The sequence below is a fragment of the Brachyhypopomus gauderio genome, chromosome 17, assembly GCF_052324685.1.
Source record: "Brachyhypopomus gauderio isolate BG-103 chromosome 17, BGAUD_0.2, whole genome shotgun sequence".
Classification (NCBI taxonomy): domain Eukaryota; kingdom Metazoa; phylum Chordata; class Actinopteri; order Gymnotiformes; family Hypopomidae; genus Brachyhypopomus; species Brachyhypopomus gauderio.
Window position 1 is genome coordinate 939,629 of NC_135227.1, and position 22,552 is coordinate 962,180.

The 22,552-nt window shown below is 49.2% G+C and overlaps 1 protein-coding gene across 1 annotated transcript in view; it reads left to right on the forward strand.

Annotated features, from left to right (window-relative positions):
- The window catches only part of smyd3 (SET and MYND domain containing 3), a 135,217-nt gene that overhangs the window by 80,517 nt on the left and 32,148 nt on the right, over positions 1 to 22,552 (forward strand). Inside the window, exon 6 of the mRNA XM_076978697.1 lies at positions 17,927 to 17,994. Within this exon, the coding sequence (XP_076834812.1) occupies positions 17,927 to 17,994 (68 nt within the window). The remainder of the gene's footprint in view (positions 1 to 17,926; positions 17,995 to 22,552) is intronic.

Below are 22,552 nucleotides of genomic sequence, written 5' to 3' on the forward strand. Positions count from 1 at the left end.
ACACAGTCTTCACCTAAGACGGTCCTGACACGGTCTATAATGAAGGACTTCACCTAAGACGGTCCTGACACAGTCTTCACCTAAGACGGTCCTGACACGGTCTATAATGAAGGACTTTACCTAAGACGGTCCTGACACAGTCTTCACCTAAGACGGTCCTGACACGGTCTATAATGAAAGACTTCACCTAAGACGGTCCTGACACAGTCTTCACCTAAGACGGTCCTGACACGGTCTATAATGAAGGACTTTACCTAAGACGGTCCTGACACAGTCTTCACCTAAGACGGTCCTGACACGGTCTATAATGAAGGACTTCACCTAAAACGGTCCTGACACAGTCTTCACCTAAGACGGTCCTGACACAGTCTATAATGAAGGACTTCACCTAAGACGGTCCTTACACGGTCTATAATGAAGGACTTCACCTAAGACGGTCCTGACACAGTCTATAATGACACAGTCTATAATGACACAGTCAATAGACTGGGTTCAACTCGAAAACATATTAAGCAAGCAACAGAAGGCAAACCCAGAGATCCAATTTATGTTGGGAACACTGGGCACACGTTAGGACACTAAAGACACTGGGAACACACTGGGGACACTGGGACATACTGAGGACACTGAGGACATGTCCCCACCATTTTTTTAAATGGCTGTTTTTTTCCCCCGCCACTTTTTGAAAGTAGGAATTTGATTTCTGTTGATTTTCAAAATTATTAGATTTTCTGTTGGATTTATCGTTGCCTCATTTATTCAACAGTAATTTTTGTAATAACAGACTTGTTTAGTTAACAAAGTGAAGTGTATTATGTTGCTAATGACAGAATCAGAAAACGTTCATCCCTAATTTTTGCCACACAATACCACAGTTACAAGCTGAGATAAACAAGGCACAACTGACAAATGGGTTTTTTCCATCAAAATAAGAAACAATTATACTACAAATAAGTCTTTTAACCATAGTATTGTTACTTATTTTTTTCCAACATTGCCAGGTTTTACAACCGTGGCCATAAAACCATTATATTCCTGACATGAACACGTGCTTGAGGACTCTTGATTTCTGCAAGGCAACGTAATTTTGAGGGGAACCTGGATTGAACGCTCGGGGTGTTTCCATGCTTACGGCACCCAGTTACACCCGTCTGCCGATGTGAGGGAACTGAGCTCGCTGTCTTCCCAACATGCTCCTCTGGTCCCGTGAAAAGCGTGGGGTTGAGACCCCGGCAGGCAGTCGGACCCCCCAACGCACTGGCGCTGAGCACACCCTTCACACACCCTTCACACACATCCACTGGAATGGCAGACGCATTGAGATTTTTGTTTCACTCCAGTAAATACTGTATTTTAAATGTTTACATGAATTTTGCTGTGTAAAGTGCTATACTGTACAGTATGATGATGGGTTTGTAAATCCTTACATAACAGTCGAGTGTGTGGACTCATCAGACTAGATTTGCTGTCTCGCCCTGTCTGCTGAAGATACTGAATATCTGATCATACCTACCCTCATTCCATCTAAATCTGACTATCAGTGGTCTGATGTACGAATCAGACCGGCATCGCCAGCCGTCTCCAGCTTTGCCAACCCCCCCCCTTTCAGCCTTGATCTAATCAGACCCCCACCCCCGAGCCCCCCACCCCTGCCTCTGACCTCTCTTCCCATCGAGCGTCTCCTCTCGACAACGGTGCGTGTACTCACGACGCTCTCACTGTCTCCATGGGCAGGCGTCCCCCTTAGTGGGGGGGGGGGGGGGGGCGGAGCATACGAGCCGCTCTCGAAGTGGAACGTGTGAAATTATTGCTCCGCGCCTTCGTTACGCCTGAATTTGCTCGCTCTTGCTTAAAACCGCACTCGCCGCTTCCAGGCTGAGAACTCGCCGTGTTCAGAGTGAGTTTCCCCCACGCTGCACTGCAGCGTACAAACTGCACCGGCGGTTTTACCGCCTCTTGTACAGGACTGGCGCTAGCAGGCGGTCACGGGCTCATAGCGCCGCGCCGCCCGCTCACACTCGTTAGCTAGGAGAAGGAGCTCGGTATGGAGGAGTTCAGCTCTGGGGTCTGCTCCCACTCTGAAGGATGAGCTGACCTCATCTGCCCTTATGACCCTCCTGAAGTTCACCTGACGATCAGGATCTCATCAGTGAGATGTGTGTGGGGCTTCACTCTGTGCTTGTCGACCCTGGCAGGGGAGGGGTTTTTACAGAGGGTTGCCATGTTGAGCAGGGTTGCCATGTTGCATGCAGAGGGTTTTTACAGAGAGCAGGGTAGCCATATTACACGATACTTGTTTGGGGTGGAACACTGGGGATCCTTCCAGCTCACAGAAGGTGGAGGTGTGGAAAGTGGAGGTGGGGAGGGTGGAGGTTGAAGTATATGGGGAGGGTGCAGAGTGTGAATGTGGGGAAGGTGGTGTACATTAAGGTGGTGTATGTGTGTGTGTGTGTGTGTGTGTGTGTGTGTGTGTGTGTGTGTGTGTGTGTGTGTGTGTGTGCCTGGTTTGTTTGTTGTTTTATTTTTTCATGGCTGGGGGGATGTGTGACACATTGAATTACATAGCGAGGTGTTAGGCTTCCCTCTGGTGTGGGTGTGTGTGTGTGTGCGTGCAGATTTATACACAAGCCGCTGGCTGTTGGAGGTGAGGAGACAATTCCTCCCTTTGAGGAATGAGCTCATCTTTTGCCTGTAGCCCCAAGCGGGATGTGCGGTTCCGTGTGTGTTAGTTACAGGCCGTGCGTCCATCTGTTGGCCACACCTGCCCTCACTCACACACCTGCCCTCACTCACACACCTGCCCTCACTCACACACCTGCCCTCAATCACTCACCTGCCCTCACACACTCACCTGCCCTCACTTACACACCTGCCCTCACTCACACACCTGCCCTCACTCACACACCTGCCCTCACTTACACACCTGCCCTCACTCACTCACTCACCTGCCCTCACTCACACACCTGCCCTCACTCACACACCTGCCCTCACTCACTCACTCACTCACCTGCCCTCACTCACACACCTGCCCTCACTCACTCACCTGCCCTCACTCACACACCTGCCCTCACTCACACACCTGCCCTCACTCACTCACCTGCCCTCACTCACTCACCTGCCCTCACTTACACATCTGCCCTCACTGACTCACCTGCCCTCACTCACACACCTGCCCTCACTCACACACCTGCCCTCACTCACTCACCTGCCCTCACTCACTCACCTGCCCTCACTTACACATCTGCCCTCACTGACTCACCTGCCCTCACTTACTCACCTGCCCTCACTTACACACACTCACTCACCTGCCCTCACTTACACACCTGCCCTCACTCACACACCTGCCCTCACTCACTCACTCACCTGCCCTCACTTACACACCTGCCCTCACTCACTCACCTGCCCTCACTCACTCACTCACCTGCCCTCACTTACACACTCACCTGCCCTCACTCACTCACCTGCCCTCACTCACTCACTCACCTGCCCTCACTCACTCACTCACCTGCCCTCACTCACTCACTCACCTGCCCTCACTCACTCACTCACCTGCCCTCACTCACTCACTCACCTGCCCTCACTCACTCACTCACCTGCCCTCACTCACACACCTGCCTTCACTTACACACCTGCCTTCACTTACACACCTGCCCTCACTCACACACCTGCCCTCACTCACTCACCTGCCCTCACTCACTCACCTGCCCTCACTTACTCACCTGCCCTCACTCACTCACCTGCCCTCACTTACACACCTGCCCTCACTCACACACCTGCCCTCACTCACTCACCTGCCCTCACTCACTCACCTGCCCTCACTCACTCACCTGCCCTCACTCACACACCTGCCCTCACTCACACACCTGCCCTCACTCACACACCTTCCCTCACTCACACACCTGCCCTCACTCACACACCTGCCCTCACTCACTCACCTGCCCTCACTTACACACCTGCCCTCACTTACACACCTGCCCTCACTCACACACCTTCCCTCACTCACACACCTGCCCTCACTCACTCACCTGCCCTCACTCACACACCTGCCCTCACTCACACACCTGCCCTCACTCACTCACCTGCCCTCACTCACTCACCTGCCCTCACTCACTCACACACCTGCCCTCACTCACTCACCTGCCCTCACTTACACACCTGCCCTCACTTACACACCTGCCCTCACTCACACACCTGCCCTCACTCACTCACCTGCCCTCACTCACACACCTGCCCTCACTTACACACCTGCCCTCACTCACACACCTGCCCTCACTCACTCACCTGCCCTCACTCACTCACCTGCCCTCACTCACTCACTCACCTGCCCTCACTCACACACCTGCCCTCACTCACTCACTCACCTGCCCTCACTCACACACCTGCCCTCACTCACTCACCTGCCCTCACTCACACACCTGCCCTCACTCACACACCTGCCCTCACTCACTCACCTGCCCTCACTCACTCACCTGCCCTCACTTACACATCTGCCCTCACTGACTCACCTGCCCTCACTTACTCACCTGCCCTCACTTACACACACTCACTCACCTGCCCTCACTTACACACCTGCCCTCACTCACACACCTGCCCTCACTCACTCACCTGCCCTCACTTACACACACTCACTCACCTGCCCTCACTTACACACCTGCCCTCACTTACACACCTGCCCTCACTCACTCACCTGCCCTCACTCACTCACTCACCTGCCCTCACTTACACACTCACCTGCCCTCACTCACTCACCTGCCCTCACTCACTCACTCACCTGCCCTCACTCACTCACTCACCTGCCCTCACTCACTCACTCACCTGCCCTCACTCACTCACCTGCTTTCACTCACTCACCTGCCCTCACTCACTCACTCACCTGCCCTCACTCACTCACCTGCCCTCACTCACTCACCTGCCCTCACTCACTCACCTGCCCTCACTCACTCACTCACCTGCCCTCACTCACTCACCTGCCCCCACTCACTCACCTGCCATCACTCACTCACCTGCCCTCACTCACTCACCTGCCCTCACTCACTCACCTGCCCTCACTCACTCACCTGCCCTCACTCACACACCTGCCCTCACTCACTCACTCACCTGCCCTCACTCACTCACCTGCCCTCACTCACTCACCTGCCCTCACTCACTCACCTGCCCTCACTCACTCACCTGCCCCCACTCACTCACCTGCCATCACTCACTCACCTGCCCTCACTCACTCACCTGCCCTCACTCACTCACCTGCCCTCACTCACACACCTGCCTTCACTTACACACCTGCCTTCACTTACACACCTGCCCTCACTCACACACCTGCCCTCACTTACTCACCTGCCCTCACTCACTCACCTGCTTTCACTTACACACCTGCCCTCACTCACTCACCTGCCCTCACTCACACACCTGCCCTCACTCACACACCTGCCCTCACTCACTCACCTGCCCTCACTTACTCACCTGCCCTCACTCACACACCTGCCCTCACTTACACACCTGCCCTCACTCACACACCTTCCCTCACTCACACACCTGCCCTCACTCACTCACCTGCCCTCACTTACACACCTGCCCTCACTTACACACCTGCCCTCACTCACACACCTTCCCTCACTCACACACCTGCCCTCACTCACTCACCTGCCCTCACTCACTCACCTGCCCTCACTCACTCACCTGCCCTCACTTACACACCTGCCCTCACTTACTCACCTGCCCTCACTCACACACCTGCCCTCACTCACACACCTGCCCTCACTTACACACCTGCTTCAAGCAGGAGAGCACCACCTCCATCATCAGCGCAGAAATGTTATGCTGTAACGGTGTAACAATGTAACAGTCGGAGTATTTTACGTATTCTGATGTTTATAGCAGGTTAAAGTCTTTTACTGAAGGACCCACTTTATTTTTTTTTCATTCGTAAAGGTTTTTCTGAAAATAAATAAATAAATAAGAAAACTTAGTACTGTAAATATAATATTAGACCTGTTACAATCTTGACACAAAGTTGAAAAAGAAAAGTCTTTTGTAAAACAAAATCAGAAAAATAAATAAATATAGAATTTAACATACGTTTCCAAACATTTCGTAACAAACAAAAGCAATCCTGATTTACAGGATCCACTTTAAAATGTATTATTTTTATTAAAAATTATTTATTTAAACTAAATTTATTTAGTTTATGATCTTCATTCATTGGTCCTTCTTTAAATCTTCTATCCAAAACCAAGTAACATTTGTACTGTAATTATTTTTCAGCTACAAAATCTGAATTCATCTCGAAGATGTGGCATTAGCAGCAAGCTAGCATGCTTGCTCTGATGAGGATGAGGGGTAGTCTGGCCTGCTTGTGTGGATGAAGGGCTGTATTCACCTTCCGTAGGTTTCCATAGTGTCGTTCTAAATCCTCTTTAACCCGTCAAATGACTTCCTGCGTTATCGTCGTGGCATAGCTCTGTGTTATCTGAGTTAGAGGCTCTGCGAGACGGCCCTGCCCGGCTCTGTGGGACGCCCTTCAGCCCCCCATGGCTAGTCCATGCTGGCTTCACTCCAGGGGAACCACACCACACATGGTAATCTGGCAGTGTAGTTCTGCTGTAAATGGATTATAATCCACTGCTGGGGAGTTCATCTGGGTTTCCTTTCTTTATGCAGTCATGGTCCTACCCAATTTTTATATATTTTTTAGAACATTGAAAGTAATTTGTCAAATATGGATAAGAGGATTTACTAAATCAATAAATGTCTGCATGCAGAATAATATGTTCAGTTCCAGTTTATAAATGTATCAGAAACAGAGGACTTAATATTTTTAATAAAATTAATTGCATAATTCTAAAAATGTTTTAATTAAATGTTCAATTAGCTACAGTGTAATTAGTCTTTCGGAGTTAATTAATTGATAACGCTATAACAACAGTGTATTTCTGTAGTGAAGTTATGTGTCCACTTAATAGGCACAGTAAAGAATTAAACATTTCAAACAAACATTGAGTCTTAACCCCTTTCTAAATAACTGATATTAGAGGATGGTCGTACTTTGTGGAACGTTCTTCACGATTAATTTACGCAGCCTATCATGGGTTCAACTTAGTTATCTTCAACCGGCACACCCAAATACGAATTCACATCCTGCACATCATGGAATGCAAAACTGTATGAAACGCTGGAGCAGAGAACCATAAATAAGTTCCTGCGTGGAGGAGGTGGATCTGTATAAATATATAAATATGTGCGTGGCGTCTTCCCACGGGACTGAAACGTTTCTCGCTGCGTCTCGCTGCGTCTCGCTGCGTCTCGCTGCGTCTCGCTGCGTCTCGCTGCGTCTCGCCTACTTCGGGGTCCAGCTGCCTGTTCATGGCTTTGTTTTAGGCTGCTGCAGGGAAACGTATGAATGTGTCGTTCGAAAACCTACGATGGATTTGCGCAGTATATTTCCTAGCCGTTTAGAATAATAGAAGAACGTTGTGTTAGGAGGCCTGCACATCCCTGCGAAGAAACAAAAGCTGATATATATATTTTTTGCATTTATGTGTGGTATGTTTGAACTTAAAATTGGATGCTGTACTGCTGTATTACTGGACTGGAAATTCATGATTACGCCATGATTACGCCATGATTACGCCATGTTTACGCCATGTTTACGCCAGCGCGTGACCTGCGTCTCACACAGACAGTGCAGACCCAGTGATTATGCAGTAATGGGGGCCTTATCACCCAAGTCAGGTCTTGGCTCTGCGGAAAGCTTTGACAAGCCAGACAAGCATTTCGTTACTTGAACCATCATCCTGGAGCCTGTGGAGGCTGTAGAGGCAGGTATTGTTTGTAAGAAAAGATGATTTATTTTGAACACATCCAGCCAAGATGAGGATAGTCCCCCTCTCCTTTAGCACCTAGTTGCCAAAATGCCTGATTCCCATTACTGATAACACATGGCTGACTATGGATATTTATTGGGAGACCCCCCCACACACACACACACACACACACACACACACACACACACACACACACACACACACACCATGGTCTGCACATATGGTTGCAGCCTAGGAAATGTGCATCACTTAGATGGTAGTGGACTGATGCAGATAGTGCTTGAGTGTATTTGAGCAACATACATCTATACATACACAAAGTCTCTGTGATTACCACAAGCAGAATTTGGCCTGCAGAAGCATATAAAGTATTTTATCCAGGAAAAGTAATGGAACAGTGGTAAGCAGCATTCTCTAGACCTCCAGCAGTACTAAACATACTCTGGACCTGACACACTTCAGCAGTACTAAACATACTCTGGACCTGACACACTTCAGCAGTACTAAACATACTCTGGACCTGACACACTTCAGCAGTACTAAACATACTCTGGACCTGATGTGACCTCGTACAAGTTTACTATTGTGTTTATAGCTTGTAACAGTGGAGCACAGTATATGTCTGTGTGTTTATGGTGTGTGTGTGTGTGTGTGTGTGTGTGTGTGTGTGTGTGTGTGTGTGTGTGTGTGTGTGTGTGTGTGTGTGTGTGTGTGTGTGTGCGTGCGCGCACATATGCGTGCGTGTGATTTCTCTTTGCGATAGAATCAGGTGGTCACGGGTGAATTGTGCACACTAGACCCTGTAGTGATGTGGTGCTATCAGGTGAGACATACCTGTACAGCCACAGAGCGGAGAGATTAGAGACATACATTGAAGCGTCTCACACACACACACACACACACACACACACACACACACACACACACACACACAGCTCCACTGGCAGACTGGAGACCTCCGACTAATTGCTGAGTTTCTCAGTTCAGAGGTAGCGTTACATCAAAGCGTTTTGGCAGCAGCCTGACAGGGTAGTGCCAGTGCGATTTCCCCATCAGTCCTGCCCAGTCCCGCGTCCTGCTCTGTCTGCTGCGACCTTTCATTTGCAGGGTATTCATTTTCTTGTGCAGAAGGCTTGTCAGTAGAGTTTGACATGCATTGATCTATGTTGTGTTACGGAGATGACATGAAATATTTACTCTTAAACGCTGGCTGTAGAGGGAGTATTGGACTGTATTGGAACACACACTCACACACACACACCACAAACACATACACACACACACACGCCACAAACACACACAGCTCTCTTCTGAGAGGAGCAGGCTCTGTCACTGTGGGCGACGGATGTCACGCCGCTACTCAGATGTCAGTGCCGACAGGTGGAGAGTCTGTCATGTGAAAACACACTGGTGCCTCTTACACACACACTCAGCTACACCCTGCCACGCACACACGCCTGCGCTCTACACAGGGAATTTGCGATTATGAATATAACCGCAGGGTAAGTCATTTTGAATCACTTAATCAGTCACATAGACTGTCACAATGTTCGCAGGGATAAGAGAACTGGCTAAAACGTCGGTCAGGAGAACGCAGCCGCTCCGTTCTCGGTAACGGAGATTCGTTAGCGCTCATCTTTGATGAATACCGCACACATCTGGCCTCTCGTCTCTGCCCCGGTCCATCACCGTGCCCACCGCCGGTGAGATGCGACACGCCGGCCAGCGCTGTGGCGCCTAAAACCCGCTCCTTCATGTCGCCGAATGACGCCGGGCGAGAATTCCACCCTCTGGCTACCTGACCTTAAATGGAATAAAGCAGCCGAGGCACATTAGTTCCTGCTAGCGCCGGGCCTCCTGCCTGCTGCTAGCTCGCGTTATTTGCGCTGGCAGACTGCCCCGCCGCCCTCAGACTGAGCCGCCTCTAAGTACGTGCTAATGGGCTCTTCTATAAATAGGCCTTCTGTAATGAGCACGCGCTCCCAGGATGGCTGGCCCCGTTAGAGACGGGCTGGTGGAGCTTCACCGGGTCAGCCGCCGGGTCAGCCGCCTTTCTCTGTGTTACAGATGTGGATGCCGTGCTTGAGTAGTTCGGTCTGTGCGGATGCTGTAAAAGTAGCTCTCTCCATCTCTCTCTCTGAGACTCGCTCTCTCTATCTCTTCATCTATCTCCACCTCTCTCTCCTCATCTCTCTCCATCACTCATGCTCGTGCTCTCTCTCTCATTCTCTCCATCTTTCCCTCTCTTGTTCTCTCTCACTTTCTCGCACTTTCTCCCAGCAATAGGTCAGAGGGCAGAGCAGCTCTGGGAGAGGATCTGTGCCTCATCTCTGGCCACATCTCTCCCCTCAGACCGTCGACTCAACTCCCCTCCCCTCAGACCGTGGAATCAACTCCCCTCAGACCGTGGAATCAACTCCCCTCAGACCGTGGGATCAACTCCCCTCAGACCGTGGGATCAATCAGCTGGTTCTTACCTTTCCTTTTCCCCCCAGTTGTATAATAACAGTTGAACTCTCTAGTGGTGGGAAGAGTCCTCCTTCAAACATCTCCAGATGTCAGTGCACTTCCTGTCAGTACACTTCCTTGTTTAGATGGTGCAGGAAAGTCTGAGTACTGTGGATACTGTACAACTGCACTGGCAGTACACTATATTGCCAGAAGTATTCCCTCACCCATCCAAATGATCGGGTGTTCGGGGATGAATCAGGTGTTCCAATCACTTCCATGACCATAGGTATATAAAATTAAGCACCTGCAGACAAACATTTGTGAAAGAATGGGTCGCTCTCAGGAGCTCAGTGAAATCCAACGTGGAACTGTGATAGGATGCCACCTGTGCAACAAATCCAGTCATGAAAATGCCTCGCTCCTAACTATTCTACTGTCAACTGTCAGCTGTATTATAAGAAAATGGAATCGTTTGGTAATGACAGCAACTCAGCCATGAAGTGGTAAGCCATGTAAACCAGGGGTGCCCACAAGTATTCAGCTTGTGAGCTACTTATAAGATGACCAAGTCAGAAAGACTTAAAGTCTACCTTTTCAAGATCGCTTGGAGTGAGATTTGAATCTCGAGTGTAAATTGTTGACGGGGGGTGGCGAACGTAAATTGTTCGATCGACGTAATGGGCACCCCTGATGTAAACTGACGGAACAGGGTCAGTGGATGCTGAAGTGCATAGTTCGAAGAGGTCGCCAATTTTCAAATTTCGTGTGGCCTTCAGATTAGCACCGTGCACAGAGAGCTTCATGGAATGGGTGGTCATGGTCGAGCAGCTGCATCCAAGCCATACATCACCAAGTACAATGCACAGCGTCGGATGCAGTGGTGTAAAGCACGCTGCCACTAGACTCTAGAATAGTGAAGGTGTGTTCTCTGGAGGGATGAATCACGCTTCTCCATCTGGCAATCTGATGGACGAGTCTTGGTTTGGCGGTTGCCAGGAGAATGGTCTGGATTGTGTCAAGTGTAAAGTTTGGTGGAGGGGAGATTATGGTATGGGGTTGTGTTTCAGGAGTTGGGCTTGGCCCCTTAGTTCCAGTGAAAGGAACTCTGAATGCTTCAGCATACCAAGACATTTTGGACAATTCCATGCTCCTATCTTTGTGGGAACAGTTTGGAGCTGGCCCCTTCCTCTTCCAACATGACTGTGCCCCAGTGCACAAAGCAAGGTCCATAAAGACATGTATAGCAGAGTCTGGTATGGATGAAATTGACTGGCCTGCACTGGCCTGACCTCAACCTGATAGAACACCTTTGGGATGAATTAGAGTGGAGACTGAGAGCCAGGCCTTCTCGTCCAACATCAGTATGTGACCTCACAATGCGCTTCTGGAAGAATGGTCAAATATCCCCATAAACACACTTCTAAACTTTGTGGACAGCCTTCCCAGAGGAGTTTAAGCTGTTAAGTAGTACTGGGTTGGACCTCCTTTTGCCTTCAGAACTAATCATGGCATAGATTCAACAAGGTACTGGAAACATTCCTCAGAGAGTCTGGTCCATATTGATATGATAACATCACACAGTTGCTGCAGATTTATCGGCTGCACATCCATGATGTGAATCTCTCGTTCCACCACATCCCAAAGGTGATCTATTGGACTGAGATCTGGTGACTGTGGAGGCCATTAAAGTACAGTGAACTCATTGTTGTGTTCAAGAAACCAGTCTGAGATTATTTGCGCTTTATGACATGGCGCGTTATCCTGCTGGACGTGGCCATAAGAAGATGGGTACACTGTGGTCATAAAGGGATGGACATGGTCAGCTCAGGTAGGCTGTGGCATTGACATGATGCTCAATTGGTACTAATGAGCCCAAAGCTTGCCAGGAAAATATCCCCCACACCATTGCACCACCACCAGCATCCTGAACCATAGATACAAGGCAAGATGGATCCATGCTTTCAAATTCTGATCCTAACTTCTGAATGTCGCAGCAGGAGTCAAGACTCATCACACCATGAAACATTTTTCCAAATCTTCTATTGTCCAATTTTGGTGAACCTGTGCGAGTTGTAGCCTCAGTCTCCTGTTCTTAGCTGACAGGAGTGACACCCGGTGTGGTCTTCTGCTGCTGTAGCCCATCCGCCTCAAGGTTCGGCGTGTTGTAAATTCAGAGATGCTCTTCTGCATGCCACGGTTATTTGAGTTATTGTTGCTGTTCTGTCAGCTCAAACCAGTCTGGCCATTCTCCTCTCACCTCTGGCATCAACAAGGCATTTGCACCCACAGAACTGCCGCTCACTGGATATGAGTGGCTATTTCTCTCTAAACCCTAGAGTTGGTTGTGCGTGAAAATCCCAGAAGATCAGCAGTTTCTGAAATACTCAGACCAGCCCGTCTGGCACCAACAACCATGCCATGGACCATGGTCTGATCAAAGATCTGTGTAGCTGGTCTGGGCGTTCATTTGGTACTCTGACTAATGCGGGAGGCGGGGTCAGGGAGATCTCTTTAAAAGTATTGCTTAACATGTATCCACATAATGTGTTTCTAGCTGAGGGACGTCTTTTCTTCCGTGTCTGCTAGCAGGATTTGCAGCTCCTCGTCAGTCTTCTTCCTCCTGGGTATAGTTTGCTGGGTGGAGACACAGATCTGTTTTGAGCGTAACGTGTGTTTGGTGTATGCGGCTGCTTCTGACACCCCCCCGGCGCTTCTTTTATCAGAAACTTCGCCGTTTTACACAGGACAACCTTCGCTTGCTCAGTAATTCTCTCTGTGGTTCAGTTCTCTTTGTGAACAAGCGTTTGTAGGGCACATTCTGCGCACTTGCTTTGAATTCACAAAGACTTGTTTACATACATGGTTTTACATTGAAAAGGGAGATTTAACTGGTCTTATCTCATAGACAGCGTGTTGACTCAGCTAGAGCTGACTGGAACAAATCCGCCCCTGTTTTTTGCACTTTCTCACACAAGCAAGTCCGTGCCGACCTGACATGTGCAGGTGGAGTGTGTGTGTGTGTCGGTGTCATGGCTGCCCGCCGATACCTGCATTACTCTCAGGAGAAGCTGGAGAGAAGCCAGTGCTCTAAAACCTCCTTTCATCATTTTACTTTGTACTGTACAACATTTTAAGAGCACATTTACCCAGAATGCAGCGTGGGAGTGTGGGGATCCCCTGGTACCATAGTGTTGAGCTCCGGTCTCTTCCTCTGGCTCCTCCGCACAGATCTTTTCTTCTTTACACGGGATACGTTATTTGGAAGGCAGATTGGATCAGAGAGCTGTCCCAGTCTTCCTGCCAGAGAGCAAGAGCGTGGCCTTGGACACACACACACACACACACCCGCTGACTCCACCATCAGGATGGAGCTGGCAGTGTGACGCTGTCCCGGGGAGTCGGAGACGCTCTGGAGACGGCCGGCCTCTGCACCAGCACCTTCATCAGGTTACCTGTTTGTACACTGAGTACTTTACTGCACACACCTGTCCTGTCCCTGTACTCACTGACTACACTATACATACTACGTAGGTCTGTAATCTCTGGCTGTCAACCTACAACGTGTACTTACTTAATAAAGTCATACAGATGTGTCTGACAGATACATCACGTTATTGTTTCAAATAAATGACATGAATGAAATGTTTACACTATGCATGACTTAAAACCCTAACGTCCTGTTATTGGTAGGAGGCCTGTGTTTACAGTGCTGGATATTAGTATATTCAGGTGAAATGTGTATGCAGGTGAATGTGTGTGTGATATTAGTGTATTCAGGTGAAATGTGTATGCAGGTGAATATTTCCCTCACGAGGTAAACGGAGTATTAATCTGCTGCGACGGTAGAGCCGGCAAACACACGGCAAAACGTCAACATTAGTGCTAGAGGGACCTCTCCACGGCACATTTAGTGTTTGTCAAGCATGTGTGTGACTGTTGTGGAGGTCAGGTTTGACTAATGGGAGACAGCGGGGGGGGGGGGGGGGGGTGTTTGTTTTGCTGGAGTGACACCTTCTGAAGCAGATGCCTTCACGTTCCTTCCTGCCGGTGTCACACATCTACGTAACCTTCCATGGTTGTAATTAATTAACATTTGCGAGAAGGTTATTAGAGTTCAGATTAACTCTATGGGATTGTGAGGTTCGAGATCAGATAGGAATCATTGGGTCAGGATTCATTTAAAGGAATACTAATCTGATACTAATGACGACCGAGAGCTGCTAGACACCGATAAGCCCCGTGTAAATCAGATCATTGTAATTGCTGTCTGAAACTGTCAGCAGTATAGTCGTTTTTGAGAACTCTTTCAGTGGTTTGTCAGTTGTTTTACTCCATCAGATACTAAAACCACTTAAATTAATCTTGCATTTATTTCACTCATATTAGTAATTTTTCCCGCTTTGGCAGAATTTTAGTCTTTGGGATTTGCCAGATGATTGGAGTGTTTGGTGGTGAACTCACACAACAGGTCCTAACCTCTAGGGTCATCACCCTGTTCTCCCCTGTTATCACCTCATGGTCTCTTCCAGCCCATCCTGCAGCTACTGTTCCCCCTGTGTTATCAACTCATGGTCTCTTCCAGCCCATCCTGCAGCTACTGTCCCCCCTGTGTTATCACCTCATGGTCTCTTCCAGCCCATCCTGCAGCTACTGTCCCCCCTGTGTTATCACCTCATGGTCTCTTCCAGCCCATCCTGCAGCTACTGTTCCCCCTGTGTTATCACCTCATGGTCTCTTCCAGCCCATCCTGCAGCTACTGTCCCCCCTGTGTTATCACCTCATGGTCTCTTCCAGCCCATCCTGCAGCTACTGTTCCCCCTGTGTTATCACCTCATGGTCTCTTCCAGCCCATCCTGCAGCTACTGTTCCCCCTGTGTTATCACCTCATGGTCTCTTCCAGTTAATTCCAGCTCACCTGGCCACCATCTACCACCTTCTGCTTGACGGATGCTCTCCCCATGTGATGATCTCCAGAAACCTGCATCTTTGTGATTGTCCTGGAGATCTTTAAGAACTTAGTTTTATTAGCCATCATAACAGATAATAAAGGCTACAGTGTTTTTTAGAATTTTCCCATCCCTCAGAATTGCTGTTTTAGCACAAAGACAGCGGGGCTTCAGGGAGCGTCTATATTTTGTGTGTGTTTTAGCACAAAGACAGCGGGGCTTCAGGGAGCGTCTATATTTTGTGTGTGTTTTGCTCCATCATCTGTTAGCGGCGTAGCTGCAGATGGCGGAGTGAGAACACACAAGTCCGGCGATGCCGCCTGAGTAATAGGGTTGTACGCCGTGATTTACAGGCCTGCTCTGAAAATCCTGAAGCCCCAGAGCCACCAGCTCTTCAGCTACCACCCCCCCCCCCCCCCCCCCCCCCCCCCCCCCCCCCCCCCCCCCACCCCCCCCCCCCCCCCCCCCCCCCCCCCCCCCCCCCCCCCCCCCCCCCCCCCCCACCACCCACACCACACACACGCTCCTCAACCCTGTCAACAAGCAGAGCCCAAGCGCTCAGCACTGCCTTGTGGAAGCTGTCTCCTGTACTCCACATGAAAGTGAGGCTGGGGCGTCTCTGCTGGGGCTGCCTTCCTCTCCGCACCCCCGTCTGCCCTTAATTACCTGGCCAGGTGCCACGGGGAGGTTTCAGCAAGATGTGATGGAAAGATATGAAAGCTGATTCATGATCCAGTCCCTGCACCTTTTCTGGCTTTTTGAGGTGTGTGTGCGTGCGCGTGTGTGTGCGCGGTGTGTGTGTTGTACTGTGTATGAAGCATCTCTGTTGGATATGGTGTTCATTGTTTTCATGCAGGATTTTAGGGCAGGTCATTCTGGACTGGGCCCATATCGGAGCTGGCAGGGTGATTTTCTCTTTGTGTCTGCAGGGCGGAACTTGATGTAATGAATTTTGTAACATAGTTTATGGGTCAGTATGTTCTGAGAGTCGAAAGCAGAAATGAATAAAAATTTTGTTTTTGTGCCGCAAGCTTGCCCCAAACGTACACACACACACACACACACACACACACACACACACACACACACACACACACACACACACACACACCACACACACACACACCACTCCCCATCCAGTCTCTCTATTTCCCTCTTTTTCTTTGTCCTCTTCCCCCTTTCCTCTTTCTCTCTGTCACACTGATCTGCTCAGGTTCAGCACCAGAGTGTCTTGCTCCCCGTCTTCCTCCCCCCTGTGCCTAAGGGAGGTGTGTCTGCACCCCAGCACAGCGTGTTTCAGCCACACCTCCTCTCTACCTCAAACACCACCACACCTCCTCTCTACCTCAAACACCACCACACCTGCTCTCTACCTCAAACACCACCACACCTCCTCTCTACCTCAAACACCACCACACCTGCTCTCTACCTCAAACACCACCCACACCTCCTCTCTACCTCAAACACCACTACACCTCCTCTCTACCTCAAACACCACTACACCTCCTCTCTACCTCAAACACCACCACACCTCCTCTCTACCTCAAACACCACCCACACCTCCTTTCTACCTCAAACACCACCCACACCTCCTCTCTACCTCAAACACCACCACACCTCCTCTCTACCTCAAACACCACCACACCTCCTCTCTATCTCAAACACTACCACACCTCCTCTCTACCTCAACCACCACCCACACCTCCTTTCTACCTCAAACACCACCCACACCTGCTCTCTACCCCAAACACCACCCATAAAATGCACAGGATTTTGTATTATTGTGTCAGATAAATGAGTAAGACCTATCGTTGTTCTTCAAACTCACTTCTGTGAATCAAACTTCTTTTGTGAATCCGGTTCTTTGCTTTCTTCAGGTGAATTAATTGTTGTTTACGTAAGTCATGTGATCTGTTTTCAGATTGTTCAGTGTATTAGCTGTGGATGTGAGTTGTGGATGTCTGTGTATCCATGTTTTCAAGCTGTGAGACCCTCGAGTGTTTATAAAACAGCGTTGTTGTGCATGCGGGTGGCAGTGTGTGTGTGTGTGTGGGTGTTTTCTCCTGGGGTCTGACTGCTGTTGCGTACCTCAGTAGCAAGGCAGTATCCCACAGTATCCTCATGCTGTGCGATGTCTACCCTGCTGGGCTGATTCTATGTGCTCGTACCTCTGGGTTCAGCTGTGGACCCCCGTCTACAGTTCCTGGTGTGCTCACAGAATGCAGCTATAGAGACCTGCACCTCACACAGCCTTTCATTGAGTATACCGAGTGCTAAAGCGGAGTGGTGCGTGCGAGCGTGCGTGCGTGGCGAGCGTGCGTGCGTGCGTGCGAGCGTGCGTGCGTGCGTGCGAGCGTGCGTGCGAGCGAGCGAGCGTGCGTGCGTGCGAGCGTGCGTGCGTGCGTGCGTGCGAGCGAGCGAGCGTGCGTGCGTGCGTGCGTGCGTGCGTGCGAGCGCGTGCGTGCGAGCGAGCGTGCGTGCGTGCTGTGCGTGCGTGCGTGCGTGCGTGCGTGCGTGCGTGCGTGCGAGCGTGCGTGCGTGCGTGCGTGCGTGCGTGCGTGCGTGCGTGCGTGCGTGCGAGCGTGCGTGCGTGCGTGCGTACGTGCGTGCGTGCGTACGTGCGTGCTTTCCCTCCAGGCTCAGGGGAGCTGACGCTGCTCGTCACCAGTCGTCAGCTTCCACACTTATGTTGCATTTGTCTTTGTTTCCCAGGTAACCTGCAACTGTTTCAGTATCAGTGATGGAGAGTTGCAGGATATTGGAGTGGGCATCTACCCCAGGTGAGTGTCATACGCAGCTCAGGGGCAACTGTACGCTGGAACTTCTTCTGTTGTCTGTATGGTGTAGGGCATTTAATGGATGTTGGGGTTCGTTAGTGATAGGTTTAGTTTCTGGGCTGATCCTGTGGGGGTGGTGGGCTGTTCCTATTTGGGGGGGGGGGGGGGGGGGGGGGGTTGTTCCTGTGGGGGTGGGCTGTTCTTGTGGGGGGTGGGCTGTTCCTGTGGGGGTGGGCTGTTCTTGTGGGGGTGGGCTGTTCCTGTGGGGGTGGGCTGTTCCAGCAGGCTGATGTGAGCGCAGCACAGCGGAGCCGCTGCCTGTGTGTATAAGCAGGGCGCGTGCTGTCATTAAGGATTACGTGCTCTGTGCTGTAACGGCCAACCTGCCTTGGGCTCCTGTGTGTTCACATGCCGCCGTAGTAGAGAAGCCACATGCTAGAAGTTTGAAGGTTTAATGTACACACAACCAGACATGTGAGGCTTAATGTGGCCAAATTACAACTTGCTCGGGCACATTTGGAGCCCTTAAATGAGGGGGATTTCCTTGTGTGTGTGTGTGTGTGTGTGTGTGTGTGTGTGTGTGTGTGTGTGTGTGTGTGTGTGTGTGTGTGTGTGTGTGTGTGTGTGTGTGTGTGTGTGTGTGTGTGTGTGTGTGTGTGTGTGTGTGTGTGTGTGTGTGTGTGTGTGTGTAGGACCATATAGCTGTGCTTTTCGCTCTCGCTGTGTACACATTTCAGATGTGTTGTGCCTTGATGACTTGTAAATGTCTGCCTTCCTTACACTAACACCTAACAGGTGAATTATGACATTTTGTTGATGTGTTTCTGTGTGCGCAGTAAAGGTCAAAACGATCATTGCAATGTTATTATTGCTTTGTCATTTGATAGTTCACTGGTTTCTGCCACTGACCATCAAACATCAGATTCGAACGAATCAATAATCTAATAATCTAAGACTCAGATTATTCGACATTCTATTAATGGCTATGGGACATTTGGTGTGAGGTCACTGAGCACCTCAAAGGCTGGTCCTTATGTTGCACAGTAACACAAATAATACAGAAAGATGTTGGATAGATGTGTGAAGATGAACACAATGTGTACAGTCTGTATATAGTTGATGTGCCGGTAAACCCCACAGTCCTGAGGGTCTCTGAGACACCGCAGTCTTCCCACATCACATCTGAGAGAACACTTCAGGTGGATGGATGACAGCATCAACATCTCAGATTACCAGGAAAAAACTTTTTTGGGGGATGGTGGTGGATCTGCTGAGATCTGCTGAGATTTTGTAAAATATCAGTTTGTTTTCTTATTGCAGATCTTAAATCTAAGCAGCAGCACCTTAGTCAGAACTGATTAGGAGAAAGTTATCTATTTCCACATTTGTTAGGGTTAGGGTTAGGGTTATATATCATTCTGAAGAAGATTCCAGAGTCCAGGTAAGTAACTGGAGTGCAATTCATTAAAAATTGTAAGAAATGGTAGAAAAATACACAGTCTCCAGAGAAACTGGACCCAGAGAGAGAGAGAGAGAGTGAGTGAGAGAGAGAGAGAGAGAGAGAGATTAAAAATTGTAGTGAAGCACCCTACATTGAATGAGGATGATACAGCAGTCAGTACTGACCCTTGTGGAACTCAGAGAAGTATTATTTGCGAGGATAAATTGATGACACACCCACACACATTCCAAATGAGATTTAACCCAGAAGAATGCTCGTCTTCAAATGCCCGTGAGTGTATCTAGGCCATCCACTAAGACCTGTCCTAGGGTATCAAATGCCCGTGAGTGTATCTAGGCCATCCACTAAGACCTGTCCTAGGGTATCAAATGCCCGTGAGTGTATCTAGCCTATCCACTAAGACCTGTCCTAGGGTATCAAATGCCCGTGAGTGTATCTAGCCTATCCACTAAGACCTGTCCTAGGGTATCAAATGCCCGTGAGTGTATCTAGCCTATCCACTAAGACCTGTCCTAGGGTATCAAATGCCCGTGAGTGTATCTAGCCTATCCACTAAGACCTGTCCTAGGGTATCAAATGCTCGTGAGTGTATCTAGCCTATCCACTAAGACCTGTCCTAGGGTATCAAATGCCTGTGAGTGTATCTAGCCTATCCACTAAGACCTGTCCTAGGGTATCAAATGCCCGTGAGTGTATCTAGCCTATCCACTAAGACCTGTCCTAGGGTATCAAATGCCCGTGAGTGTATCTAGCCTATCCACTAAGACCTGTCCTAGGGTATCAAATGTGGCACTATGATCTATAAGTATAAGAACAGAAATCCATCCTTTATCAGAGGATAGTAAAAGATTAACTACCCGTGTTAGTGTAGTTTCAGTGCTGCGGTATAAATGCAGGCTGAAATAATTCATGGGCATAATATGCCTACAAATATGCACATAATTAAGACGAAGCTGCTTTTATAGTATTTGGTTTTAAACTGGCCTGTAATTGGAAAACTCATGAGGATTAAGACCGGGTTTTAATTAGTGGTTTAATAACCACAAGTTTTAATGAAATGGATTTATAATCCAGACTAAGAGATGAGTTAGCTATTGTAAGCCAACGTTCTATCCTAATGGGCCAACAGGTTTATTTCAGTATGGCTCTATACAAAAGAATGACTAAAGAAGTATATGAAATCATTTATGTGACATTTTTTGTACTTATGACTTAATATCTATTAAAAGATGACATATTAATCACACAAATCACACAAAAACAAAACCACATAAAATCAAAACCAGATTGAACTATGTATCTCCGCCAGTCCACATCAGTCCACACCTGTTTACGAGGCATGTTCCTGGGTGTAGTGCCCAGTCTCTGCAGGTGGAGTGGAGTATCTGTGTAATTCCTGACACATGTTGACCCAGCACTAATGCTGGTGAGCCTGGTTGAGATGCAGTGGTGTCTGGGTAATCCTGCAGTGGTGTCTGGGTAATCCTCCTGCACACGGCTGCCATATGTTGGGGGATTTGTATAGTCATGTGTGATTCATGTGGCAGAATATCTGCAGGGGGGGGTTCAATCCCACACCGTTACCGTGGTACAGCGTATCCGAGACGATCCTGCCTGCCGTTACCGTGGTGCAGAGTGCACCCAGGCTCCTCCATGCCTCCAGAATGATGTTGTACTGCTGTCTGACACCACGGTGACAGTAACACCACAGTGACAGTAACCACCGTAGATTCACCCCACTGAGCGGCACAAAAAAAACACAAAACAAAAGAAAGTAAAAACAACCAACCGAAGATCAGCTCCTCGTGTCCTGCTCAACGTGAACCACGCCGTTATGGCGTATAGGATTTATTGGTTCTCCTGGAGCTGAGGTGCTGAAATCCTTTTCTAGCAGCTCGCCGTGTGTGGGGCACGTGAGACGTCTCTGGCCCGGGCACGTGAGATGTCTCTGGCCCGGGCACGTGAGACGTCTCTGGCCCGGGCACGTGAGACGTCTCTGGCCCGGGCACGTGAGACGTCTCTGGCCCTGCCGCTGATCCAGGTGTTTTCGGGTGTTTCCGCCGGAGCTTTACTGCTCTCTGCTCCTGTAAGGACGATGACAGCCGCAGACAACGGGGTGAACCGTGCTGCACCTCATCTATTGATATTTTGGGTTGCCTGGCAACTGCAGGGTCCGTCTCCATCACGCCAGAAGGTAGAGCGCAGGTATGGGTGGATCTCGCCTCACGTGATTCATCTCTGTCCTCCTATCAGGGGCCTGTATTCCAAACCCACCTGCCCCTCCCCTTTCCCTTTAACTCCACCCTCTATCCCCAGCTCCTGCCCCATTTGGAAGGGTGTATGTCTCACTCCTCAAGTGCGGGCTTGTATGCGTTGGGTAGAGTGTCGTATTGCGTTGCTTTGACACCACTTGTAAAGGTTTGGTTTAGACCTGTGGGCCCTGAGGAGAGTGGAGGCTGGCATTGGGGTTTTATGTGTAAGTGAAGTATCAGGACTAGTGATTAGGGTGTAACCACAAAAACACTTTTTACTGCAGTTAAATGCTGTGCTGTAGGGCACTTGGCTTGTACATTCTCAGACAAGAAGATGATCCAGTCAGCGCTGAAATGGTCCCACTGGTGTGATCTGACTGATGAGACATGTACTGATTACAGACTTTCTTCCCCGGTGACACCTGCTGACTGTTTCGTGACATGTTATATGTTGGTGTTTTTTGTCACATTAAAAAAATAATGCTCAAAAGAAAAATAATTGAGTAGAATTCAAATGAAGAGACTTTTGACTGTATTAGAGAAGCATTTCTTCTCAAATTTTCTTTGCCACTGTTACCCTTGGCTTCCATACTGGGGTCCTGGACTCAACAACTGTTGTAAAAAGCGCTATATAAATAAAATTTGATTTGATTTGTTCTGGTACATGTGTATTTGAAAGTTCCAGCAGTCTGATAGGTTCCTCTGGTGGAAAGAGATGGAGAGAAGAATCCCCAGTGACTCCTGTGTGTTGTAGTGGTAGCAAAATTTAGGTAATATTACCAGATTATATGCCAGATGGTAACCAAACCTCAGTGCATGTAATTAGCAAACTGTGAAATGCTGCAAA